This window comes from Megalops cyprinoides, chromosome 10 (assembly GCF_013368585.1).
Source record: "Megalops cyprinoides isolate fMegCyp1 chromosome 10, fMegCyp1.pri, whole genome shotgun sequence".
NCBI lineage: Eukaryota > Metazoa > Chordata > Actinopteri > Elopiformes > Megalopidae > Megalops > Megalops cyprinoides.
Window position 1 is genome coordinate 22,370,618 of NC_050592.1, and position 24,631 is coordinate 22,395,248.

Here is a 24,631-nt window from a genome sequence, read left to right on the forward strand (position 1 = left end):
ATTTTTAGTGGCTAGCTGGGGGTGTTTTAATTGGAGAACTTGGGAAGTCTGTTTTAGATGTAGAAGTGCCTTGTTGAAGAGTGCTTCACGCTGACATACAGTGTCTCTGGGTGCTAGAGGTGTCTGGCCTGCTGTCAAGACTTGGCAATAGCAGGCTAAGTTAGCAGAGATATTCCTGTGTTTGTGAGAGCTGGGGCAGCGGGCGAGATTGGTCCCAGCGACGGGCCTCACTCTCTGTCTCCCGTCTCCACAGACAGCGTGTGTATTTCCCCAGCCTGGCCCTGTCTTTGTGTCTCAAAGCAGCTAATGGAGCGTGGTAATTAAATCCCTGTGTCACAAAGGGTCCAGCGCCCCACAGGCTGGGAGACCGCCCGGGACTTTCTCTGCAATGGCCGCACGCCACCATTCACACACACACACGGGGGCTGGGGGCAGCGGGTACTGGGGAGGGAGAGGGGGAGGGGTAATCATGGTCTTAACGTTCAAGTTTGTTTAGTGTGGTGCTCCCCCCGTTGCCTCTGTGGAATAACAGCTGTGTCAGTGGTGACACATACAGGACATATGTATCTCACACAAGTACAGATATGCATGCACCATGTGGGCATACATGGATAATTGTGTGTGAGTTTACCACTGGTTTCAAGGTCATTTTTAGTATTCTGCATGTGATATAGAAAATCAATTCAAGCAGGAATCATAAAAGCATTATCCTGTTTTGGTAAGTAATATAATTAATGTTAAATCCTAGATATTCAGGCTCAATTGAATTCAGATTTAATGAAATGCATATTTAATTAGACAAAGATCTAATGGAGTATTGCATGAATAAAGAAAAAGAAACCTGTGCTTTGTTTGCAGGGATGTAAGTGCAAACAGATATTTTAAAAAGTTACAATGCAAATGCATTCCACTGACCTGGTTTCTCTCATATGTGCTACAGTATTAGTACATTTTTTCAGAGATCTTTTTTATTACTTTTATCAGTTGTTTAACTTAGCTCAGCAATGCTATTCACTCTCACAGTGGCGCACACACAAAATGTATGCTTCAGCGCAGTGCTTATCTACACTCAAAGAATGTGGGTCACAGAGCTGAACTTTCTGCAATGAACCTGACCCCCATTCTTTACTACCACTCACTAAATCTCACTGCCCCCCTGAGTTTGAGTGTAGTAAATCCTTGCATTTTGTCAACAATTGTATAATCTCTCCATTATTTCCAAAAGTACACACAGTTTTATGTGTAAAATATAATATATGTTATGTTAAATGTTAATATAAAACATAATATATGTTTTATGACATATATTATGAATTAAAATCTTTTATAAAACACCCAGGTTCTCATATTTCAGTCCATGAATCCTGAAATTCAATCCAAATCTTTGATATCTGTGATATCTGTTGTAATATGACACAAATATTTTTACAAGCAATCGGCATCTGCATAGTGTCTTTGATGAAAATTGACCAAACATTGCACCTCTGTATGTCTCCCTAAAGTCTTGGCCACAGGCTTGTTCATAATCACATCTTCATGAAAACATACTTAACTTTTTGCTGCTTAGGTTCTGAAACTGAAGTCCTGCTGTAACTGAGCATACTACACTCCCTTTAGCAATGTCATACCTGAGGCAGAGTTAAATAGGAGTGAATACAAACAAATTATTTAAAAAATGTTTTATCATGATTTAAAAGATTATGCACCTCAGTTTTAGTGTGTAGTATTTTCAACCCTCACTGTGATTGAAGAACTGTGCAGGAATAATTATACATATGTATCTGCACTACTGTTGTCTCTGGGGTTGTTCCATCTTTTGTGTGCTTTCTGCAGGCATACTTCCTTCCTACTGTTCTAATTGCCCTAGTTATGCAATAAGTGAGTATATGTATGTGTGTGCGTGTGTGTGTGTGTGTGTGTGTGTGTGTGTGTGTGTGCATTACTCAGTGAACATTATTACAGTGACAGAGCCCTTCCCCCTCAATGTTTCTATCCAGCTTAAACGCTTCACTGAAATGAAAAGCGAATCTAATTTGCAGTAAGGAAATTTGAAGAGAGGAAAGCGGACAACTGAGCAGAATACACCCTGCTACTTAATGTCCATCCTGGGATATTTTAACTGATGCAAATTAAGGTTTGGGGCCAACTATACCCCCTCTCCCAAATATTCTCTCCCCTTCTTTCCTTCTATCTTCAATTTTAAGTGTAAATTCTGCTTAATTCTTTGTAAGGTGCCTTAGGTAAATTCGGATGTGTTTTGGGGTCATTTTACCTTTTTGGAGATTGTCTCTAAAACTTTACTGTTGGGCCCAGTTCTGAGAGCACTACTCCATTTGAGCAAGAACTTATACAGCCCCATTTATAGAAAATGAGCCTGGGACTTGTAAACTATTCCACTATCACTACACAGACACTTCCTTTCCTGTTTCTTGCAGTTCCTTCTTACCCTACCTCCTAGTCTTCTTTGCAGGCTCTCCTGGACCTTTTTCTTTGTACTCCTCACAATGAAGCACAGACACATCAGTGCACAGCACACAAGAGTTGATGGATTTTTATTTCAACGGAAAGGGGGTCTAGACCCCATTTAACAATAATGAACATCAGAAATCTCCAACATTTGCACAGTGGCCATTGTGATTGTGGCAGTTCCATAGCATGAGTCACCATGTTGTTATTCTTCTATCTCCTCCATATGATTTCTTTTGTAGATCCCTGTTGGGCAATCAATATGGGTAACATAGTGAGAGTCAATGTGTCACAGCCTCTCTCAGGTCTGAAAATATATTACAGTATGTCAAAAATGCAATATCTCTCACAGTGTAAAATTCAGAAAGATTGGTTGCATTTTTAATTCAATTTTCACAAACATTCCTGATTCTAAGATCTATTCCAACAATGCTGGAGTTAAGATTCCTCTTATCCTGCACTGCTCCTACATGGCAGCTATTTTACTACAGTGGTGCTGTTCATTAACTGCCATGCAAGAATTTTGTATGTGTGTACCATTTGCAGTTGTCTGTCCAGAAACTCACTTTAAAAGTAATGAAACATGGAAAGTGAGAGACTGGAATGATTACTCTGCCACCTGTCTGCATTAATTTGTGCAAATTCCTGATGGATGTCTGGTTTTTACTAATTATGGCTGCCATCTTCAAATTCCAGTTAATTCTATTTATCTTGGCTGCAGTAAAACCGCACACAATTAGCATTTAAATATATTGTATTTAAATATATGACAATAATACATGTGTCTGAAATATATTCAAATCTCATTTGCCTAAATCATGGATGTTATGTTAAACAATCGCAACATCAATACTGAAACGAGTGACGTCTCCCTGAGTGCATGAGAAGGCACACAGTTCCAGCACAGAATTGAACCTGAAGCATTCATTTCATTTGACTGAAGAAATAATAACAGAAGATATTGAATACACTTACTATACCTCCTCCTCGCCAACCAATGTCTCAAAGTAATTCAGTAAAACAAAAAAGATTTTATTTAGCTGTTTATTTATGTTCAGTTTTATTTGTGCAAACAAAAAGCAATATCATATAAAAATGTCAAAAACAATATTATAGTCACATAACAACACATTTTCTTCCACTTGGCCTGTTTTGGCTAAATTAATATCATATATAGGAAAGTGAGTCTAAGAAAGACTGGTCCCAGCCCAGGCCAAGGTTTATCTGGAGGTATTGTAAACTACAGCCACACCAAAATAGCTGAATTCAGAAGAGTTTATATTCTCCCTTTGACTGCTGTGTCAGCCAGCATTTGTTCTTCAAGTCTTTTAGTATGTCACTTAGTGTGTTACAGAATGTCATTCAATACCTTACACTGGATTAGTGCGTTGATCCTTTTTTTGGCGTCCAGAAGGATCTTAGTATTTAACATACCAACATTGCATTCAGTAGGTGTACGAATTTGCATATCAGTCAGTATGTTACAATTTATCACTCACTTTGTCACAGTATATCAGTTAGCTGGTTACGGTCTGTCAATCAGTACACCCTACTATAGCGTATCACTACATTAAAGTCAGTCAATCTGAGCATTTGCAGTTTTGTTCAGGTATGTCAGTTAGTATATTAGTTAGTATATTACCTTAGTTGCTATGGTACCATACGACAGTCAGTTCAGTATGTAAGTATATGCCAGTCAGTGCCAGTGCCAGTCAGTATTGTATGGTGGGAGAGGTACAGGGGTGATCAGGGGGTGTACACTTTGCCAAATCGTGGCTGAGGAGTCCTGGTGTTTAGGGCAGGCAGGGAGCGGGTGCTGACAGGGCTGTATCCCTGCTTTGAAGAGATCTTCTTCTCTTCTACAGAGTCCTCTGCCCTGTCCTCACTCCCGTCCTCCGAGGTCTTGGGAAACGTGTAGAAGTACATGTGGTAATGGACCGGTGAGGCAGTGAGGGTCCCGTTGTTGGTTTGTTTTTGGAGGTGTAGCTCCACATCAATGGTCACTTTGTGCTGCAACAAAATGAATACAGACAGGCGCGCACACACACACACACACAAACACACAAACACACACGCTCATTCTCCATTCCCAAACAGTTCTGCCCACACCTGTCTTCATAGAGGATGCAGTCCAGCTCAGCTGCTTCATGTGAATGTCTCAGCTGTGACATCCCCCCCACAGCGCTGCCGTTTTAGCGTCATGCAAGCAGTACAGACATCAAAGGGAGACACCAGGCTCGCCAGAACAGAGGGTTCCCATGGGAAAGCGGGAATCTTTTACTCTAGTGCAGCAGTTGCTACCCAAATTTACATCAGAGAGGATTCATTAATAATCGCCTGCATTCCTCAGGAAGGATTCATTAATAATCGTCAACATTCCTCAGAACAGATACGTTAGCAGTGGTCTGTTCAATTATACCAACACATTTTCTCCCTCAGTGCCATCCCCAGCTCTAGTCATGGTTTCCCAGGCTACTAGTGTGACAGTGTGTGTGTGTGTGTGTGTGTGTGTGTGCAGCCCCTCTCAGTAGTCCAATCATGAGGCTCTCTTTGGAATCTAAATGCCATCGTTCCACCACATCCCCAGCCAATGGTAATGGAGAGAGAAAAGCTCCACAGCGAGGGCGCCATGTTGTAGAGAGTGATCATGCCACTCCAATAACCAGCAGCTCACCATCCCCCAGGGCCTAGCTTTGTCCCCTGCTCCTCCCTCTCCTCTCAGGAGAGGACAGCTTTGCACTCATGGGCACTTGCTGGCTTAATGGGGATAAACTGCATTGCTGTCATATTGCAAGACAATGTTACAGAAACATTGTGAAAATGTTTCATAATAGCTGATTTGAGAGAAAGCGATAGAGCGAGAGAGCTAGAGAAAGAGGAGAACAGTTGAACAGAGGCAGTGTGAGGGCATGAAACTGAATGGCAGAGAGAAATAGGGAGAAAGAAAGTGAGATGTTTATGTCAATAGGAATTTAAAGAGAGGCATACTTTTTTTTTGCCTTTGACTGATGAGTAAAACGTGATATTTACAGGTAGACTGTTTGAAAAGAAAAGCTTCTTTGAGAAGACACTCAAACACCAGCTAAAGTTCATGCTAATTTTTAACGGTACAGCTACTCAAAAGAACATAATGAACGGTCAATGGACCAGATTCACTATTCATATGTACAGATGATTTTGTGTAGATAGTGTGCTTATCCATCTATTTCGTAGGTGACAGAAGTTACGTGGAGAAAAATATTTGTTTCTATGCTAGAAGCAATTGAACTCTGAGTTTACCACGGACGTGTAGGTTTAGACAAACAGAAAATACAAAAGTAAGCCCACACACTGTTATTATCTGGGACAAAAATCCAATCAAAAGAAATAGATGCCGGTGAAGTGGCCAGATGAAAGTGTCAAGCGACCACCTATAGAGTTTCGTGCTGAAACCCTGACTGATGACAACCCACAGGCACCACGAGAGATTGCGTACAACCACGTACGCGCACTTTCTAGCTGCTGGAAGCCAGTGGGTGTGTTGCAGATGAACGTCTGCAAAATTGCACCAGCCTGGTGTCCTTGTCTGCACGGCTGTGAAACATGGTAAACATTCATCACCGAATGAGCAGCAACAAAAGGACATGCCAAAACCATTCCAAAGAACAGGGCCCCAATGCAGACTTGCACAGAACTTACTGAACATCTTTGAGTCGTTATGAATTACAAGTTACTGTGCACCTTTTCACCCCCAGCTTATATCTGTAAAGTCTACCCTCCACGCACTTTAAGATACAAATTTAATAACTTAGTTTAATTTCATGAATAACAAAGGACAAGGACAAACGTTTTGATATAAAGATGAAATTAGATAGAGGAGTCCTTTCAAAGTCATGACTTACTGATCTCCTGGACATTCCACTTTTCGCACTATTATTTTTTTCTTGGATCCACCTTCGTCAGTATTGTTTACATCTCTGAATCAGAGAAAATGTTTTCCTTTTTTCCCTTTTAGCAGCATTTCCGCTGTGTGCAACTCGGTGTCAGAATGTCCTTGTCTATATGATTGTCAGGGCGCTTATGCTAATTACAGGTAACATGCTCGAGCATCCAAATTAAGAACAGTTTAACTTCATCATCACACGGACAAAAGTAAGAACGAAATCGAGTGTTTCTGCATTTTTGTCGTGGATGTGATGTGACTGTTTGATACGCACTTTTATTGTGGTATCTGAACACCTTCAGTAATGTAATTCATACATTTCTGTAGGAAAAAAACATGTTGCCTTCATTTCATTTTAAAGATATCATTTCTTGCTTGTGATCCCTGTGAGTACAGGAGTGTGACATGGTAAGGAACCCTGCATTCACACACAGAGGGAATATTCTTCTTCGCTCTGTGGCTAATGGCATCAGGTAAGATTGCTATGGTATTGGTCACCTGCTGTTGGTGGCCAGGTATATGTGACCAGCAACAGGAAGATGGGGGTAGGAGAGAGAGAAGGAGTCGGGGAGGGATGTGAGAATGACAGCAAGAGTAAGACAAAATGAGGTAAATCTTGACCTGACACCTGGAAAGAGAAGGAGATGCAGTGAGAGATAGCAAGATGATAGAGAGAGGCAGAGAAAGGATTCTCTGGACTAATGGACTGTGGTGAGTGGATGTCTGGACTTGAAGACCACGGTGAAAGGGAGTGTAAGCTCTCCAGGTGCCCTCTCAGAAAGAACAGATTGAACAATAGAGGGAGACAGACACAGAGCTTGAGAACAAGAGCAGACACAACACGGCAACAGGACCAGCAGCACCTATTTAAAGAGACTTCTACTCATGCAGCTTCACATGCACGGACGTGTTACTTCAACAAATATTCATCACATTCAGAGCAAGCTGTGCTGCTGCACTCACACTACAGCTCTCCCATGGCCATAGTCTGAACCCATTGAACCTCATTGGTGGGGTGATGGGGTGCAAGCCTGGGGGGAGAAATGGGAAATAATGCCCCCCAGCCTTCCCCGTAGTACAGATCACCTCGAGCGACACCACGCCAGTGATTTGGCGGGACTCTCATTACAGCACAGAGCTGCAGTTGTCTCTCCTCTCCACAGGGCTTGTTGTAAACATGATTGCTCATGTACTGCCTTTGTTAAAGTCCAGTGAACAAGAGCGTCTCTGTCGTGGTCGTGCTGTTGATCATAATGAGGGTTTCTGATCGCCACAAATTATTTGAAAGCTGATATTTTGCTATGTTGCTTTTAGCTATGTTTTTTATAATGCAAAGTGCTGCATAGTTCTCCAAACACTGCATCACTAAGATTAAGCCTATAATGTAGACCATGTAGTGGTGGACAAAACTATAAACAGGCTTAAACCATTGAGAACCACATCATGCTGCATGTAGCTTTTCCTCCAGACTGCTGTTGCCAACATAACTGCATATGCATATTGCTGCTGCTCGTGTTACTGCACATACATACCACTACTGCTAGCTTTAAAGCATATTCATACTGCTGCTTCTTATCTAATATTCTGATCTACTAACTTAACTGCCAATGCATGCTGCTGCTATTGTGTTTACTATAAATATATTCTTTTGTTGCATGTTTCAACATATACATATTACTGATTCAAATTGATCTACAAATAGATCCTGCTGGTTCTAATTTAGCTACAAAAATGTCCTGCTGCAACTGCTGTTTACTACAAATTAATTTTCCCAGCCCCTGTGCATTTGGTTTATGAACGGTTTGGTTGGGCGCAGGCATTCTTGCAAGCACAGTTACCATGGCATCCTACAGGGCTTTAGAAATTCAATTTAGAAAAAAAATGTTTATAATAAGAAACCAGAGAAACTGTGTGGCATCGGCATTAAGCTGGCCCCTGCTCCCTTTCACATCTCACAGGCAAAGCCAAGGACTACCAAAGCCCTGTGTGGAATACAGAAAGCACAGCGTGACACAATGGGGGGCATACCAACCCAGAGCCCCCGGTGTGCTGGCAACACAGGGTGAGAGAGAGAGAGAGAGAGAGAGAGACAGAGAGACAGAGAGCCAGAGACAGACAGGGTGCACAAGAGAGACAAGGGGGAAGAGACAGCGAATAAGAAGGAGGGAGTGAGAGAGTGAGAGAGTAAGAGAAAGAGCTAATTGATATTGTCATCACCGCTTTCCTGTAATCCACTCTCCCTGGCCTTAATTAGCGCTTTCCTTTCGATTTGACCTAGAGGGATAGGGGTTGGCTGTGAGGGTGGCGGTGTGGTGTGTGTGTGTGTGTGTGTGTGTGTGTGCGTGTGTGTGCGTGGGTGGGCGGGTGGAGGATTCACTGCCAGATGAAGCAGAATAAGCCACAGCGCACACACAGCCTCCAGTGGGAGGTATGTTCAGAGCGCCAGCTCTCTCTGTTCCACTCTCAACAGGACTAAGGAGGAGGAACAATACAGTGACACAGCCCATCTTAATCCAATCCACTCAACATGTCAATTCTCTCAAAGAGAAACAAAGAGCAGCTGCTGTGTGATCACACACAAGGCTGCTAACCACTTGATCAGCTCATAGCAATACATTTAAACAGACTCCATGGGGTTATGCTGCCCAGAGAACAACATGGATGACTGACAAGCAATACTCGGAACCAATTTCCATTTTTTTTTCAGCTACTGAAAGGACACATGCATAGACATGATATATATTTCATGTCTGAATGTATACATATATGTCCTCTCAAGAAGGAAAAGGAAAGCATTTAAGACATGATCACAAAAAAAGCTGGATACTGGGCATTTTCTCTTTCGCAAACACATAAAATCAAGCTACAATATTTAGGCCATTTAGTGGGTTAAGCACAGTAATACCATAAATGCACTGTTCAATGCACTCTGGTTTCATTCACAATAAAGTGAATGCAGTACACTATTCCCTTTCTGTAGTTACAGGTTAAAATGATCTGTGTGATCAGTAAATGAAAGCATGTGTGTCCCCAGGGCCTCCTTGGTGTTTATGTTCATGGCCTTTTAATGGGCCATAGGCAAGAGTCAAGTGAGCGAGACGCCAGGTGTGCACATTCAAAAGTGTGTGCAAGTATAACAGAGACTTTGAAGATGTTGGAGCGTGTGCACTCAGAAGAGTGTGACAGAAACCTGAGTTTGTCAATACGAGAGGAGGCAAATGATCGAGTGTGAGATAGGTGGCAAGTGGCTATGCGTGTTTGTGGGCGGGGGGGGGGGGGGGGGGGGGGGGGGGGGGGGACTGATGAGAAGTGGTGATCACTTGAGCGTGTAAAACCCTATAAAGCAGGAAGCATTTGTCCAGGTGTGTGTGTGAGCATGTAATATAGAGCAAGTGTGGAATGGGTGTGGGCAAGCCTGAGGGCGGCCAGTGACTGTAATGAGCTTGAGAGAGGGGGACGAGCACCTGAGCCTGAAAGAGGGAGCAAGAGACCAAACTGCTGTAGAGCTGAACACTCTATCTGCTGCAAGTGCATTTTGTTAGAGTGAGTCAGTATGGCTTCTGAATGAGAGTGGATAGTCAGATGGGTGACAGGAATCTCAGGAGAGAGAGCCAGGCCAGGAAGCATGCAGGGTATAGGCAAGCAGGTTGTCTTCTGCTTGTGGAGGCAAAGGAGTGTAAGGACAAGGCGTGTTAGTGAGACGTGAGAAAGAACTCATAGGGGTAACCTAGTGTATGGAGATAGTTGTGTACTGCAGCTATTGAAGAGACCTAAGGTTCTGTATTTGTTCTCTATAGTTTCTAAAGGCCTTATGTGTGAGTAATAGCGACACCTGTATTTAAGAAGGGCTGAAATGACAGGAACAATGGATATCTAGAGTGCAGCTGACTGGTCAGGCACAGCCTTTGAGACTTAATAGGAGACAGGGCTCATTACAGACCACTGCCTGCACGTGGCAGTGTCCAGCAATGCGCTGTCCAGTCAGAATGCTGCTGTCCAGGGTGCTGAAGACCACATATGCAGAGTCCTCCAGTACACAGCGTGCACAGTGAGAGGGTAGAGTGCAGCTCGCAGCGCAAAGCTCTCCCCTTACGCCTGCCATATGTGACAGGGCCAAAATACAGCTCACAAACCCTAAAGCTGACCTAAAGCTGTGGAAGTTCCTCACATGGAAGCATTGAAGAATTGAAACCAAAGATATGAGGTGGAATGGGGTTTCTTTGAAGGACTATAAATTAACACATTTCCACATGTTGTCATGTTTTATGTTGATTTGCATTACCTTGCATTATTGGCATTTAGCATACGATCTTATCCAGAGTGACTAACATAGGTTAGTTTTTTTACATTACCCATGTATATAGATGGATATTTACTGAGGAAATTCTGGGTTAAATACCTTGCCCAAAGGTACAAGAACAGTGCCCCAGCAGGGAATCAGACTGGCAACCTTTCGGTTACGAGTCCTGTTCCTTGCCACTATGCTATACTTCCGCCCACTCCCACTCATTTCCCACTCATTGTCTCACAGGCCATTGTTGAAATAATTGTAACTGGCAGAATGGGCTGCAACGGTCATCTTTCTAGAACACATTTGCGTGACAGGAGTTGTGCTGGGCTGGCATCGTGAGGACTGTGGGGAACAGGTCGCATCTGAAGTTCTGGGGGGGAACATGGGGATAGCAGCACAGCAGGGGCCAAAGCTGATGAGGAGGCTGCACATATGAGACAGGCCGGAGTCCTCCAGGGGGTTAAATGAGAAACAGCCACGACCTGCGTATATGTCTCAGCATCTGGAAGCGAACAGAGAGCCTACTGTGCTAAGAACCAGCTCTGCGATCATGGACATCACCATCAAACAGCGGATCTACAGCAGCAGCGCACGCACAGACGCAAACACAAACACACTGCCCAATGACCGCTGGGCATCTCAGCCAATAATCTTTGGAGTGTGTGATCAGGCAATTTGTTGAAAATGCCGTAGCTGTTTCTTTGGCTGGCACTTTAGGGCGAGCATACTAACGTCCATGCTGCAGCTGTGTGTGAACTGGCCTTTGGCGAACATGTGTGTTTGTGAGTGTGCGTTTTCAGGGGGCAGCAAATGTGTCAAAGCCATGCAGAGCTGCGGGCTCAAAACCATAGGGACTACAAGATTGAGAGAGAGAGGGAAAGAGGGACAGCACAGACCAGGAACACACAGGGACTACGTTTGTAATGTTAAAAAGGTTTATTTCAACAACTGTCTGATTTTTTGTTTTCGTTTGTATTCCGTATTCCCAAAAAGTACAAAAAAAAAAACTCAAATACATCAAAGGATTAGAAATCACATCAATGAAAACGAAGACACATTGTGTTTTTTTTATATCAATCCAAGCATTTTTTTTCATATATTTATACATACTCACTGTATTAGTCAAACAAACATCAAAACCTCTCAGTAGCTTTTTTTTGTAACATCGTTTTTTTTTCCCATAAATCGTTTTCTTTTGTACAAAATACACCAACGCATGCCGTTATTCAGTAAGGCAGGGCAGGGTATCTGAGCCTGGCTGGGGGGGTGTGGTGGGACGGTGACACGGGGCTAGGGGCACGCGGACCGGGGCAGGACGTGAGTGGGTGCAAGGGGGGGCGGTTATCTCGAGTTTCTGGCGGTGGCGGTGACGGCAGCGAAGGGCACGGGGGGGACTGGGGCGGTGGCGCCGGCGTGTGGTGGGGTGCGGTACTACATCATGTTGTTCTGCAGCGAGTTTACCTCCGAGGAATTCTCCTCGCACGCCGCCTTGTTGTTCTCATGTTTGGGGGTGAGCGAGTTCTGGATGTTCAGGGGCTCGTCCTCCTTAGGCGGGGGGGACTTCACGGGGTCCTCCAGCTTGTTCTGGGCATTAGGATCGTCCTGCGGAACGACACCCCCATTAGCCCTCCGCTGAAACCCCCCCCCACCCTGATCACAGGCTCTATATCAACTACCTCTCAGATAATGCCCCATGGCACTTTATCATTGAGCCACTAATAAATTGTGATCATAGAATAAAAATTAATATGGTATTCATTACACGTGTAATTATCTTATGCTTTATTATTTACATGCTTCATAATGAACAGGGTATAACTTCGTATTGTGGATAGTTAAAGTAGAGTGTTACACACTACAAATAACTATTCAGGATGCATGTCTTGAGACATTGAGCCTGGCCTAGAATAAAAAATAACCTCCTACATATACCAGTCAGTTGTACATAACTAACCAGGCTTGTGAAATCTGCAGTATGTATATGATTTGCATTCACAAGATATATGACCAATCCTTCCTTTGTCATAGTGTTAAACTCTACACACAGTCATAATTTGATTAGCTTAATCTGTGTGATCTCTGATTACTCTGGGGTGTGTGAGAGCAGACGGACAGAGATCAGGGAGCTGCATCTGGACACCCCCCCAGCCCCAGGCAAACACACATGCACACATGCAAAATCCCCCCCATCAACACACAGCCCTCCAGGTGGCCCGTTACAGCCCCCTGCCTGATCTGACCCCGCTGCTCTGTTCAATGCTTCCATGGGAGTAAGAATAGCCTTGCAATGCTGCCTAACACTGCTTTACAGTAATTCCATCACAGTACAGTACCACCAATTATTATTGCAGATACCCTCATAAGAGCTGTAATGATAAGAGGAAAAAACACTTTGAGAAACAATTTTTCAAATCATTTGACAATGAATTACTCTTTTGGGTTGAGAGTAAGGAATCAGAGTGCATTTCTTCACTATGGTTCCTCTCATTACCCCCTTACCCTCCCACCCCCACCCCCTTCCTGTTAAACCTATTATTGCATGGAAAGGAAGTAGTTTCTCCTTGAATTCTCTCTTCCGGTAGCCACAATGCATATCTGACATCCCAAGTGTATCCATTTGATACTTATTCCCGATGCAGCAAGCTGCAGCACCCTCATCATATGCAAATCGCTCTCACTCGAAGAGGGAGATCAATGGAATCCACACAGTACAGGACAGGACAGGACACCTGCAGGTTTGCAACAGTTGCATTAATGGGCCATTTGTTTCCTTTTGAAAAAAACGAAGTCGACGTGAGTGGATTTACCCCAATTTGCCGGCGAGTTAGATTGTGACCTCTGGCATGACGTGGGTGTAACCGACCTCCGTGTTTACAGGATACGGAGCTTCTTTCCCTCCGTCGGCATGAAACTGGAAAATGCGCGTTTCAGCGTGTTGCACTGGGCCATCACAGTGGGAGTGGAGGGGGATGGACTTTTACTTTCAATGGCACAGTCATATCAAGGGGCACTGAGGCGGGAGGTGACAAATGTATGTGTTTCTGTGTCCTCCCCTTTTCAGGGTGAAAATAGCTGGTGACAGCTCTTATTGGGACTGTTACATGCCGTTCCATTTTTACAATAACAGCAATTTCACGGTAGACCTACAAGGTTCAGGTATTGTATACAGTATGGTGAAATACAAGTATCCACAGTCAAATGTATTGACTCAAATGATATCCACGAAGTATCAGTTACTGACAATTTATAGTTACAGAGCAGGCAGGGCTCCTTTGTAAACTAAACCAATGTGTATATTGGAGAGTAAGACTGATGCTTAAAAAAGCTATTCCTTGCCCTCTCTCAAGTTGTGTGTGGAAACAAAATCTTCAGTTAACACTTTGAAAGATTGACTGCAGCTGCTCCCTTCCCTTTCGCTTGATGCTCTCAGATGGAGATAGCAAAACTCTTTGACTATCCTTTAATTTGTTAATTGAAATTGGATGCTATGTGCCAAATATAAGGAGCTAAGAAAATTTTGTATTGTTGTATCCTAATTGGCTGGGACCAGTGCAGTCATGTAATGTAATCACAATGAATGACTGTCAATGTAAGGTTCCAAGAACTGCTGAAAGTTAGATTGGACCTCTTGTCCCTTAATTAAACACCATAGTCATGACAGCCAGAGCTGGCAGAGTTTTCCCTGAAATGGGTTATAAGTTTTTCATCACACTTCAAAGTTAAATAGCAGCAACATTATATCTGCACGTGCTTGCATTTTTAAATACTATGAGACAGTGTAAGAGTTTGTCACCAAGCACAAATGTGTGCGTGTGTGTGTGTGTGTGTGTGCCTGTGTGTGTGTGTATGTGCATGCTGGATGGATGGATGGCACGAGGGCGTGGCAGAAGAACACTAAGACAACGGAACTGGACAGCGTGGACGGTGTCAGAGTTTGATACGCAGAGGGATTCACTGATCCCTGGCACAACACGGGACAGCATGGCTCAGCACGGCACAGCACAGCCCACAAACCAGGACTGGACAGGAGGGACAAGGAGAATGTCAACTTCATCCAAGAAGAGGGGCTTTTTTTATGCACTGAACTTCCACAAAGTAATGTAATGTCTTAGATATCATATGTAGTTAATCACTTATATTTAGTCTTACATCTTAATTTGCAAAGCAATACATGAGAGTTCAGGAAAACAGACACTGACCCCGTTGCACAATGGTGTGGTCCATTGAATGTTTCACACTGCAGTTTGAGCTCAAGATACAAAAGCTAACAGCGTAATAAACTGCCAGTTCAATACAGGCAATGATTTGGTAGCTGCGATCTACAAAAAAAACATCAGCTCTGGATTGCACTATGCCCTGTAGATTTATGATGCATGTCGTCCACTGGTTTCATCACCTTCCTCCCGGCAGGAAGAGTAACAGGCCCACAAGAATGGGCACTGACATCTTCCGCAGCTGCACTAACAGCTCGCATCTGGCACAGTGTGTTGACACTCCCGCTTTCCCAAAAATCCTGGTGAGTCATGGGAGTCCATGCGCAGTTCACACCAGGCTCCCCCTATTCTCCCGTGCGCTAGCCAATGGCCACTCCCCCCTCAGGGCAGAATGAATGCTGTGGCATGCGTGCTTTCCCCTGTCCAACAGCAAGTGAGGTCCTCAGCTGAGGGACTAAACAGAGCAGACGCTGAATGGCAAAGTTACAGCAGTAACTGAAGTCATTTTCAGGAGAGGTAAGGATCCTAACCAGCCATGCGGCAGAGGATAATAATAATACTTCCTCTGCCTGCAGTTCAGTACTGACTCTATTGTCTATTTACATGACTACAGCATGAACAAAACTAGGTTGAAACCTGTGTGTTGTGCATTATTATGTACAGGCTGATTCCTTTCCAGAGAGACATATCAAGGTTGTGGCATATGAGAGAACTGGGAGGAGGCATCTATAGGCTGATGAGGTGGTTTCACTCCGCTACCAATAACGTACAGATCTGTGGCAATCAGCATGAGTTGCTCCTTCAGAAGGGCTTGGACAACTGGGGTTCCGAAACCCAGTGGTTTTCCCAAACCCAGTGATGGTTATAAAACCAACCCCCCCCCCCCCCCCCCCCCCCAGGTTCAATGCCTGCACTTCATTCACTCGCGAGGCTTTTTCAGTGTCCAGACCGACGCTCCGTTTTGAACTAACAGATCATCAATGTCAGAGCTCTGAACACTTCGAGGTCAGCCTGCATTGCTCAGGACTGAAGCACCTTTTCATGTAGAAAAGCTGTACGTCATCACTGGCAGCAAAGTTGTGAATCTAGATGGAAAGTGTCATAGGCACGCTTGCAGCACTCAACACTCCTTCTCTAAGAAAGTGTAGCATTCATTTTCTAAAAAGTGCCCTTGAGTTAATTAATTAACCTTATACTGTAGATGTGTATCTGTTATGAAACTGGTGTGAAACGCTAACAAAATAGGTGTCTCACATATATAATCTTTTTTATGAACTAGTTCCTGTAAACTAATTTAACAAATTATATGTCAGGCCTTTAACTGATTATGTGGGGGTGAAACAGATTCCACCCCCAGCCAGTAAGCCAGAAATGGACCACAGCACTGCACAGCAGGGGAGTTCTGATTTTGCGTAAGATGGGTTGCTGGGGAGGGGGGTTGCGCCGGGAATTTGCGTGTTGGTCCTTGGGGTCGGAATTGATCAGCAGGGTTACAGTACGATGGACAAAGCCGCCCGATGATGCGAGGGGGGGCGGGTGACGCGGGGGTGGACCTGGCTTACCTCACACTCGGGCTCCTCTTTGGTCTTACACTCCCACGTGTATCTGCTCATGGTTTTCTGGGAGGGGGGGGTTGGGAGAGGGTTACGGTCCTCAGAGATAAAAACATTCTTATTCAGACAAAGAGAAAGAGAGAGATGGCGGTGCAGGAGCACCACAAAAAGGAGGCAGGGGCTCACCAGCTCCACCACCGAAAACTTGCTGACTGCTAGCCGTGGCAGCTGCAGTGACATAGCTATCGCACCTCCCACTTTCAGGCACTTCTGTTGACCCTTTTACTTAGTGGGCTTACTCCTGTTGTCAGCTGAACATTAATACTCAAACCACCTGAGCAGGGAGGTCTGCTTTCTGACTGTGAATACCGCGGTTGCTTTGAAGGTTTATCTGTATCCTTGCATGGAGCAGCTTGACAAAGTGCTGTCCATCAAGGATTCAGGTGCTGTATGCTGACTTTGCCCAGTTAATAATGCCCTGCGCTGAGGTAGGGGTTTGCTTTAAATGCTGATACAATGAACACAGCCACTGTCTGTGTTAAAACTTAATGGTGTAATGGGATGAGTGAAGTTTGTTTTAACTGTGGTTAAAGCGGCATGAGGTTATTGGTGATGATGCTCTGGTGACAGTGTCTGCATTGAGTGACTGTGTCCACTGTGACCCTCACAGCTTACAATCCTGAGACAACAGAGAGATTTGAGGACTCTACTCTATTAAACAGGAAAGGCTGTGCTGTGATGTAAATGCTACAAACAGGGATCCAAGTGTTCAGGAATATTAAAAAGGATGTGATATCATGCGTGTAGCCTGGTATCATAAGGACCAAGCTGAACAGCCATGCAGAAGGCAGTGCATCTCTCTCCTTCTCTCCTGTGCTTTCAGCGAGAGTACTGACTCAGTCGGCTTCCCAACAGGTAATGCCTGACCTAGCAGGAGTCTCCAATCACATAAAAAAACTACATCTGTGTTAGTTCTACAACTGCTCTATAGCGACCCATGCTGCTGTGTGTTAGAGTGTGGAAGCTCTCTCACGCCCCTCGCAGGGAGCGAGTTGCATCTCAGATGTTTATCCTGACCAGCCGGACCCCTGGATCTTACCCTTTACTTTACCTTTTTTCACAAAGTGACCCTCCAGCCCACTCCCACCCACTTCCTTCAAAACCAACCCAACTCCACCACACTCCTACCCATCCCAGCCCCACCCAACCGTGAACCAGGATAAACGTGAGAAACGGACAGGCATAGCAGCAGTGCGACAAACAAGCTGCAGCACCTCGCATGGCCACTAGGGGCACATGCGAGCAGTCACGCATGCAGTGACAGAACGATGCAAAGGTGAGAATAAAGAGAGGAGCAGAAGGGGAGAGGGGGTTCTCTCAGAGTCAGGCTGGCTGATGGTGAGGTTGCCCCAGTAATGCACACAGAGGGTACATCCGTTCTTGGGCACTATCTTCAGTCTCAGCCCGCTCTTATTACAGAATGTGTTGGCTGGGGTTGTGCCAGTGTCTGCCATTGTATTGATCCTCTTCAGCAGAGTCAATAGGTTTTTCATTAAAGTATCCCCATGGAGGGCATGCTGGACTTCATCCACAAAGAGGAACACTGTATCTCCTCATATAGGCGGCTGCTTCTTAGTCTACAGTAGGTAGGCAGAATCCCACAGAGGCTTGGTATCACTTTAGGAAGGACAGGATGTGTGCCACAGAGCTGCTGCAGGAAAGAGTCATTCGGGGAAAAAGCCAAATAAGCTGCAGCCATAAACCCACTGCAATGAGACAGGTCGATAACAGAACGGGCTGACTTTAAGAAGGAGCTGTCAGTCCAGGAATCCGTTTGGACAAGACTGTTCGAATGGAGGTATACAGACTATGCTGGAATATACATGGGCTTTGCTGGAGTGACTCTGGTACACTGTTATGATGCCACAATAGTTTACATACTGGTCATCTTCAAGTGTGAGCACATGCAGATCCATAAAAACAAACCAATGTGGAAACAACCACTGAAATTTACAGTGATATGTCAGAAGTGCATCTTGCTGCATATTCTGCGCTTCCATCTCCATGGGTTATTCCATGGTGTGCTTCTGTATCCAGGCCTGCTGGCATGTGTGTTGTTGCAATGGTAACAGCAGTCTGGTATGGGATGCCAGCCTATCCCACAGAGAGAACCCCTCCTCCACCCACCATGGTGACACTCACATCCATGCAGGAAGGGGAGAGAGAGATAGGAGACGAGAGGCACGTTACCTGACAGATAATGTTATCATAGTAAGCCAAAGCACGCGCATGAGGAAGGGTAGGTGGGGTGTCGCAAAGTTTCCTTACATTTGGGTGGGAGCCCTCAGCGATGGTGGACAGAGAGAAATTATCATTGTGCTGCTCCGAGGGAGGGCGGTACTTACTGCTGTGGGGAAGGAAAGGGGAGGGGCCAAAGAGGGGGAGAAGAGGTGGAGAAGAGGTGAAGTCAAGGAAAGGAAAGTGAAAGAGGCGGGAGCGGTTGTAGAGAAGGACAGAAAAAGAGAGCATGAAGATCCAGTGGGGATGGAGCGAGACAAGAGGAGGAGACAAGGGCAGGAGGAGGAGGAGAAGTAGAAACAGCACAGGTGTGTTGCAGAAGAAAAAGGGGAAACAGCATAAGAGATATTCATTGAAAAAGAGGGCAGTAAGAAAGCGTGAGATGTATGAAAGATAGAAGGCAAAGGGACAGAGGGACAGGAGAGAATTAAACAAGACGAAGTATTAAGATAAAGAGGGAAAAGACAGTTGGAAATAAGGATGGGGAAGAGCAGAACGGCAGGAGACGAGGGTAGAAGGGGTAAGAACAGAGGGGTAGGGAGGACACGGGATGGCAGAAAAAGGGAGAGGAAGAGAAAGGGAGAGAAAAAAGCAAGACAAAAGCGTTAGTGCAAATCTGGGACTTTGGTTCACAGACACACAGACAGACACGCTAGGCTCCTCTGTGATGCAACGTGGCAGGCCTTGAGTCTGCGGAGGAGGAACCACATCCTCAAGTTACTCTCATTACTCTCAAACAAATGTCACCCCCCTTTCCACCATTACCGAAATGTCCCAGAGCACTTCAGAACACCCTGCCTGCATGGCCTACGCTGCAGACAGCTGTCCCAGCACTGCAGGCTGTTGAGCTAATCCTACTGGACGTATCTGTAGGGGTGACCAGTTCATTAATTGAACACCGGGGCTGGATCAGGGCCCAAGAGATGTGTCTTTTCCTACTCTCTGCCCTCATTAAAAATGGATCTGCCGAATGGAGCCGTTGCTTGAGCGCTGTGTTGTGATTACAGTGCTGGTTTATGGCATACGTTTTCCCCCTGCCCCCCATCTGAATCCCTTCGGCCTCTCCCCGCTCCTCCCCTTTGCAGTGCTATCACTCCACGCTGATAAAATCAGTGCGGCTCAAAGATAAATATTTAATCATCGGCATGATTGGCTAATCAAAGCTGCTCTAACAAGCAGAGAGAATGCCTGCCAATTAGCCCCTCCGCACCCTTCTCTCCTCTCTATGGGGGGGTGTGTGGGTGAGGTAGCAGAGAGGGACACTTGAAAAGACCAATCTTACAACCCCCTAAGGGCTAAGAGGAGCAGGGTGTTTGTACTTGTGACTAATTTAATAGAGGCTGGATTGCACATGGTGTGGCTTCATATTACCAAAGCACCACTGAAACCTCAGCCCCTCTCAGAACCAAGAGGACAGCAGTAACTATAATAACAGAAACATGTTCAGTAATTCAAAATGAAAAAAAAAAAGCTGGTCACACCACATCCATAACCTCAGATGATGACAATAATGACTGGGATCGCTCTCAGAGCAATTTTTACATACTGGTGTTTCAACAGTGAAATGCATCAAAGTAATTAGTGCTAATTCAATAAAAGATCATTCAGAGGAGGGGGCAGATGTGGAATAATTGAGAGAAATCAACTGACCAGTGTGTTAGCAGAAGTAACATTATCTGACGCTAGCAAAGCATAGATCGCTGTTTCCATCTTGTACAGTTATTGTTCTCAGCCTGATTGTGAAATACATGTAAACTGGTTACAGATGCTATATGACCAAGGTCTGGGCCTCTATAGTGCTGTGTTGCAGGTGGAGGAACTATATGCTTCTTACCATATGTATAGAGAACTAATGTCTTGGAATACTAATAAAGCACTGATTTGAAGGCAGACCATCTAGCTGTATAAAATGCATGTATTTTGTCATTTTTTGGCAGGTGAGGATTTCAGCAAGGCATTTTCATTAACTACGCTCTGACAGCTCTGAGTAAGGCAAGCGTCCTCTGTCACTGCAGTTTTCAACCTGCCCTTTCCTCCTCTATGACTAAAACCCAAAGCATGCACAGAGCTCACAGCTGCATTCATACCTGCTGCTGACATTGATAAAGTATTACCCTCCACCACACAAACACAGGCGCACACACACAGGCACACACACAGACACAGACACACACACACAGATTTGTGCAAAGAGCAGCAAGTTTCTGGAGGGGGTTGTAAAACAATACACATCAAGAACAGCTTCCATAGCCTTTTTCTCTCTGCTTCCTTTTCCCTCTCTCACTCCTGCTCTCCTGCTGTTTCTCTCTCTCCATCTTTCTCTCTCTCCCCCTTTCTCTGTCTCGCTTTTGATTTCCTCTTGCTCTCTCCCTCTCCATCTCCCTCTCCCTTGCTCTCGTTCCTTCCCTTTCCATCCCCATCTTTCACTGTGTACCTCTTCCTCTTCCTCTCTCCCTCTTTCTCTCTTGCTCCCTCCCTCTCTTTCCCTCTCTCTCTCTGGCTGATGTGAAATGTGAAAGGCAGTAATTGCGCTCCTTTCAGCTCTCTCAAACAGCGGTTCCTGCGTCTGGACTACGCAGCCGGCTGCAATTATCCACAGCAGATGGAGCAGTGGGCGGCCAATGTATTCAACCTCCTCGTCAGCAGGCTCTGTTCACATTCAGAACACACACACACACACACACACACACACACACACACACACACACACACAAGCCCTCTCCTGGTGTCATGCTGTGTTGTTCACTCAGCTGAAGCTCTCTCCTGTTTCTCCTCTTTTCCTCCTCGCCCCCCACCCCCTTCCTGTTCAGTTCACGTGTCCTTCTCCACCACACTCTCCTCCTGCCTAACAGACTAAATGTGCAGAAGATGCAGCATTATCTGCAATGTCCCTGCACCACCAGAGATTGCTAAATTGGAAGTGAGCTTGCAGGGGTATTTTTTATAAACAGTGGTGGTTTCAGCAAGCAAAATGTCAAGAATAATATGTACTAAAGTGTGCTATCAGCCTGTTCTGTGTGGAACAGCCCAGCCCACTAATACTTTTCCACTTACTTTCTCTCTTTTTTTCCCCTTTCATCAGGCTCTGGCAGTGTTTCTTGCACTGTCTGTTTAAATCCCGCCTGTAAACCCTGCCCCCGCCCTACACCCCCCTGGGATTGCACAGCTGTATGTAGGTCAACTGCCCCCCCCAATCATCCCAACCCATCACACTGCCCTACTTTCAGCTGAGGTTGATGACATCACTGTTCTGAGAGATATGCTGCATCATGGGATTGCGTATTCCTCCTCCCTCCATCATCATCATCACCTTTATCATCTGACACGTTCTCATAGGGCTGCAGGGCTTCCATACACACACACACACACACACACACACACACTTACAGAGTCATATCACAATCACTACAACATTCTCCATTTACCTCATTCCACTCCTCTGTTCTTCAGCATTCATTCTTTGTTAACCTTGCTTTTCCCCCATATCACTTCCTCTGTCTTTATTGTTCCTTCCAATGTTATTCTCCTCTTTCTCTTTCTGTATCTCTGTCAGCATTTCCTTTCTGCCTGTCAGCCTTGCCTATCTGTCTCTCTATTTTTCCTCTCTGTCTCTACCTCTCAGTCTGTCTCTCGCTCTCTGTCTCTCCCTCTTATGCTCTCTTGCACCCCCTGCTGTCTCTCACCTGCGCTTGCGCAGCTTGCTGTTCTCGGTCTTGAGCAGGTGCAGCTTCTTGGCAAAGCAGACGATGACCATGAAGAGCAGCAGCACCATGAGGGCGGCCGCTCCGATGGCGATGCACATCACCTGGAACTCCGTGATCACTGACTCGCATCGGGAACCCTTGTGCCAGATGTAGTCCTGCACGTTACACCTGTGGAGAGACGTGGGAGGAGAGGGGAAAGAGGGGAAGATGAGAGAGGATGGGGAGAAAAGATGGGAGGAAAAAGTGGAAAAGGAAGAGAGAGAGATGGAGGAGAAGGGAGGGGCGAGGGGGGAGGAGGTTAGAGGGAGAGGATGAGAGCGGAACAAGAGAAAAGAGATAGGAAGGAGAAAGGGATGAGGAGGGAAGAACACGAGAAAGGACAGGAAGAGGGTTGTGAGAAAGTAAACGGGTGAGAGAAAGAGGGAGACAGAAAGAAAGATGACAAGAGCAGATAAATGAAAGACAGAGTGAGAGGATACAAAAGGTGACCAGGGAAAAATAAAAAATGAGCAAGGAGAGGTGAAGAGAGGTGGAAGAGGAGAGACAGAAGGTTAATAGGCTAATCTGTCACATTGTCAGTGCTTTCCCCTCACAAACACAACACTGGCAACTGTGACTGCATTTCACCTGAGACACTGACAGTGAGAAATGTAAGGTCTTAGGTAACCAACATTCTCAGTACGAGGAAGGAGGCAATTACACAGTAAAACTAAATCCAAGCAGTAAGTAAATTGTCCTGGACAGGTAACTGCCAGCACCAGGACTGCACACTCCAACTGTTCCTCATTTTCAGAGTTAAGGTAAGGTAAAAGCACAAAGCTTGCGAAAGGAGCTCGATGGAATTGTTCTCATCATAGTCCCCAAACAGTGCCCACCAAGGTCAAACCATCCAAATCAACACCAGATGGATTTGTCTGCTGCCTCGAGGCCCGTGGCTAAAAGCAACCGGGCTTTGCGTGGGAGGCAGACACAAGAATAAGCATGGGGCCAACACTCACCTGCCAAAGCTTGCTGTCACAATTGAGATGTCCATTTCCAGACTCCAACAGACACATTCAAACACGTGCGCGCACACACACAGACACACACACCACATACTGTGCTGGCAGAATCACAAAGTGGCAATGCTTGGGTGGTATATGTTCTAACCAATAGATCTCTGTGGGAGACTGGGTCAGCTAAGCTCTGAATTCCCCCAGATGGACCCCCACCCCCATGTCCCATTCCTCAAACCTCCATTCCGCCCCCTGCCATTGCAGAAAAAAAAACATGTTTGTAATTAGAGTTTATAAAACAATTTAAATAGGGCATGGTCTCTCTGACACCTGCCCCCCCCACCCCCTGACACACATACACACACACACACACACACACACACACAGGCACACACAGGCAGATACACACACACACACACACATACACTACGGCTCTTTGAATGTTGGTGCCAGGTGGGGGTGATGGAGGGACCGGTCTTGGCATGTTGTCAGAAGCAGCCTAAACTCCCAGGAGATGGAAGTGACAGAGCTAGTGATGGAGGCAGAGGGGTCACGCTCACAGACGTGTTTAAAATTCCAAGTCTCCTTCTTCCTGTGTCTCTCTGCTACACTGGGAAGACCAGACTTTGTCTGGACTCACAGATCTGCCAGGGAGTTGTCTGCTGTCATCTGTCTTAGAGAAAACAGGCTCATTTTCTCCTCACAGAGAATTTTTGTGAGTGTGACACACATTTCCCAGCATTCCCCATGCACAATACAGACACAATATAACCGCCTTCAGTTTAGCCTAAGTGTGTGAGCTGCCGTCTGGAGATTGTTTTTTTTTTTTTTGACATGTTGTGTTTAAGACACATCTGTGTATCTGATTGTACTGTTTATGTGTGTTTGAGTGTATGTGTATGGGTATATGCATGTGTGTGTTTCTGTGCCTCATGACCTGATGGGTGGTGGTGTCCCAGCAGTGTCGGAGACAGTACGATGAGGGTAGGATGGAGCTTCACAAATGGGTGTGAGACACACCAGAGTTTCATGACACTTAAGAACAACAGCCAGACAAGCTCAGTGATGACACTGACTTCTTCGTCATAGATGTGATTGTGACACAGTGCATTTAGTGGATAGTGCAGTGACCAGATACAAAAATGGAGTTCATAGATATGTTTGCAGGGAGAAGGAGAGTATGCAGAA

At 45.3% G+C, this 24,631-nt stretch overlaps 1 protein-coding gene across 5 annotated transcripts in view; it reads right to left on the bottom strand.

The window, feature by feature from the left end:
* Positions 1 to 11,862: 11,862 nt before the first annotated feature.
* Positions 11,863 to 24,631, bottom strand: part of LOC118784633 (chondroitin sulfate proteoglycan 5-like) — a 29,707-nt gene continuing 16,938 nt past the window's right edge. Inside the window, exons 3-6 of one of the 5 annotated variants that reach the window (XM_036538965.1) lie at positions 22,428 to 22,616; positions 18,775 to 18,853; positions 16,456 to 16,512; positions 11,863 to 12,281 (exon numbers count right to left, since the gene is read on the bottom strand). In XM_036538965.1, the coding sequence (XP_036394858.1) occupies positions 12,111 to 12,281; positions 16,456 to 16,512; positions 18,775 to 18,853; positions 22,428 to 22,616 (496 nt within the window). In that variant the 3' untranslated portion in view covers positions 11,863 to 12,110. Of the gene's footprint in view, positions 12,282 to 16,455; positions 16,513 to 18,696; positions 18,854 to 22,427; positions 22,617 to 24,631 lie in introns of all 5 variants that reach the window. The other 4 variants (XM_036538967.1, XM_036538964.1, XM_036538966.1 and 1 more) reach the window with 4 other exon arrangements.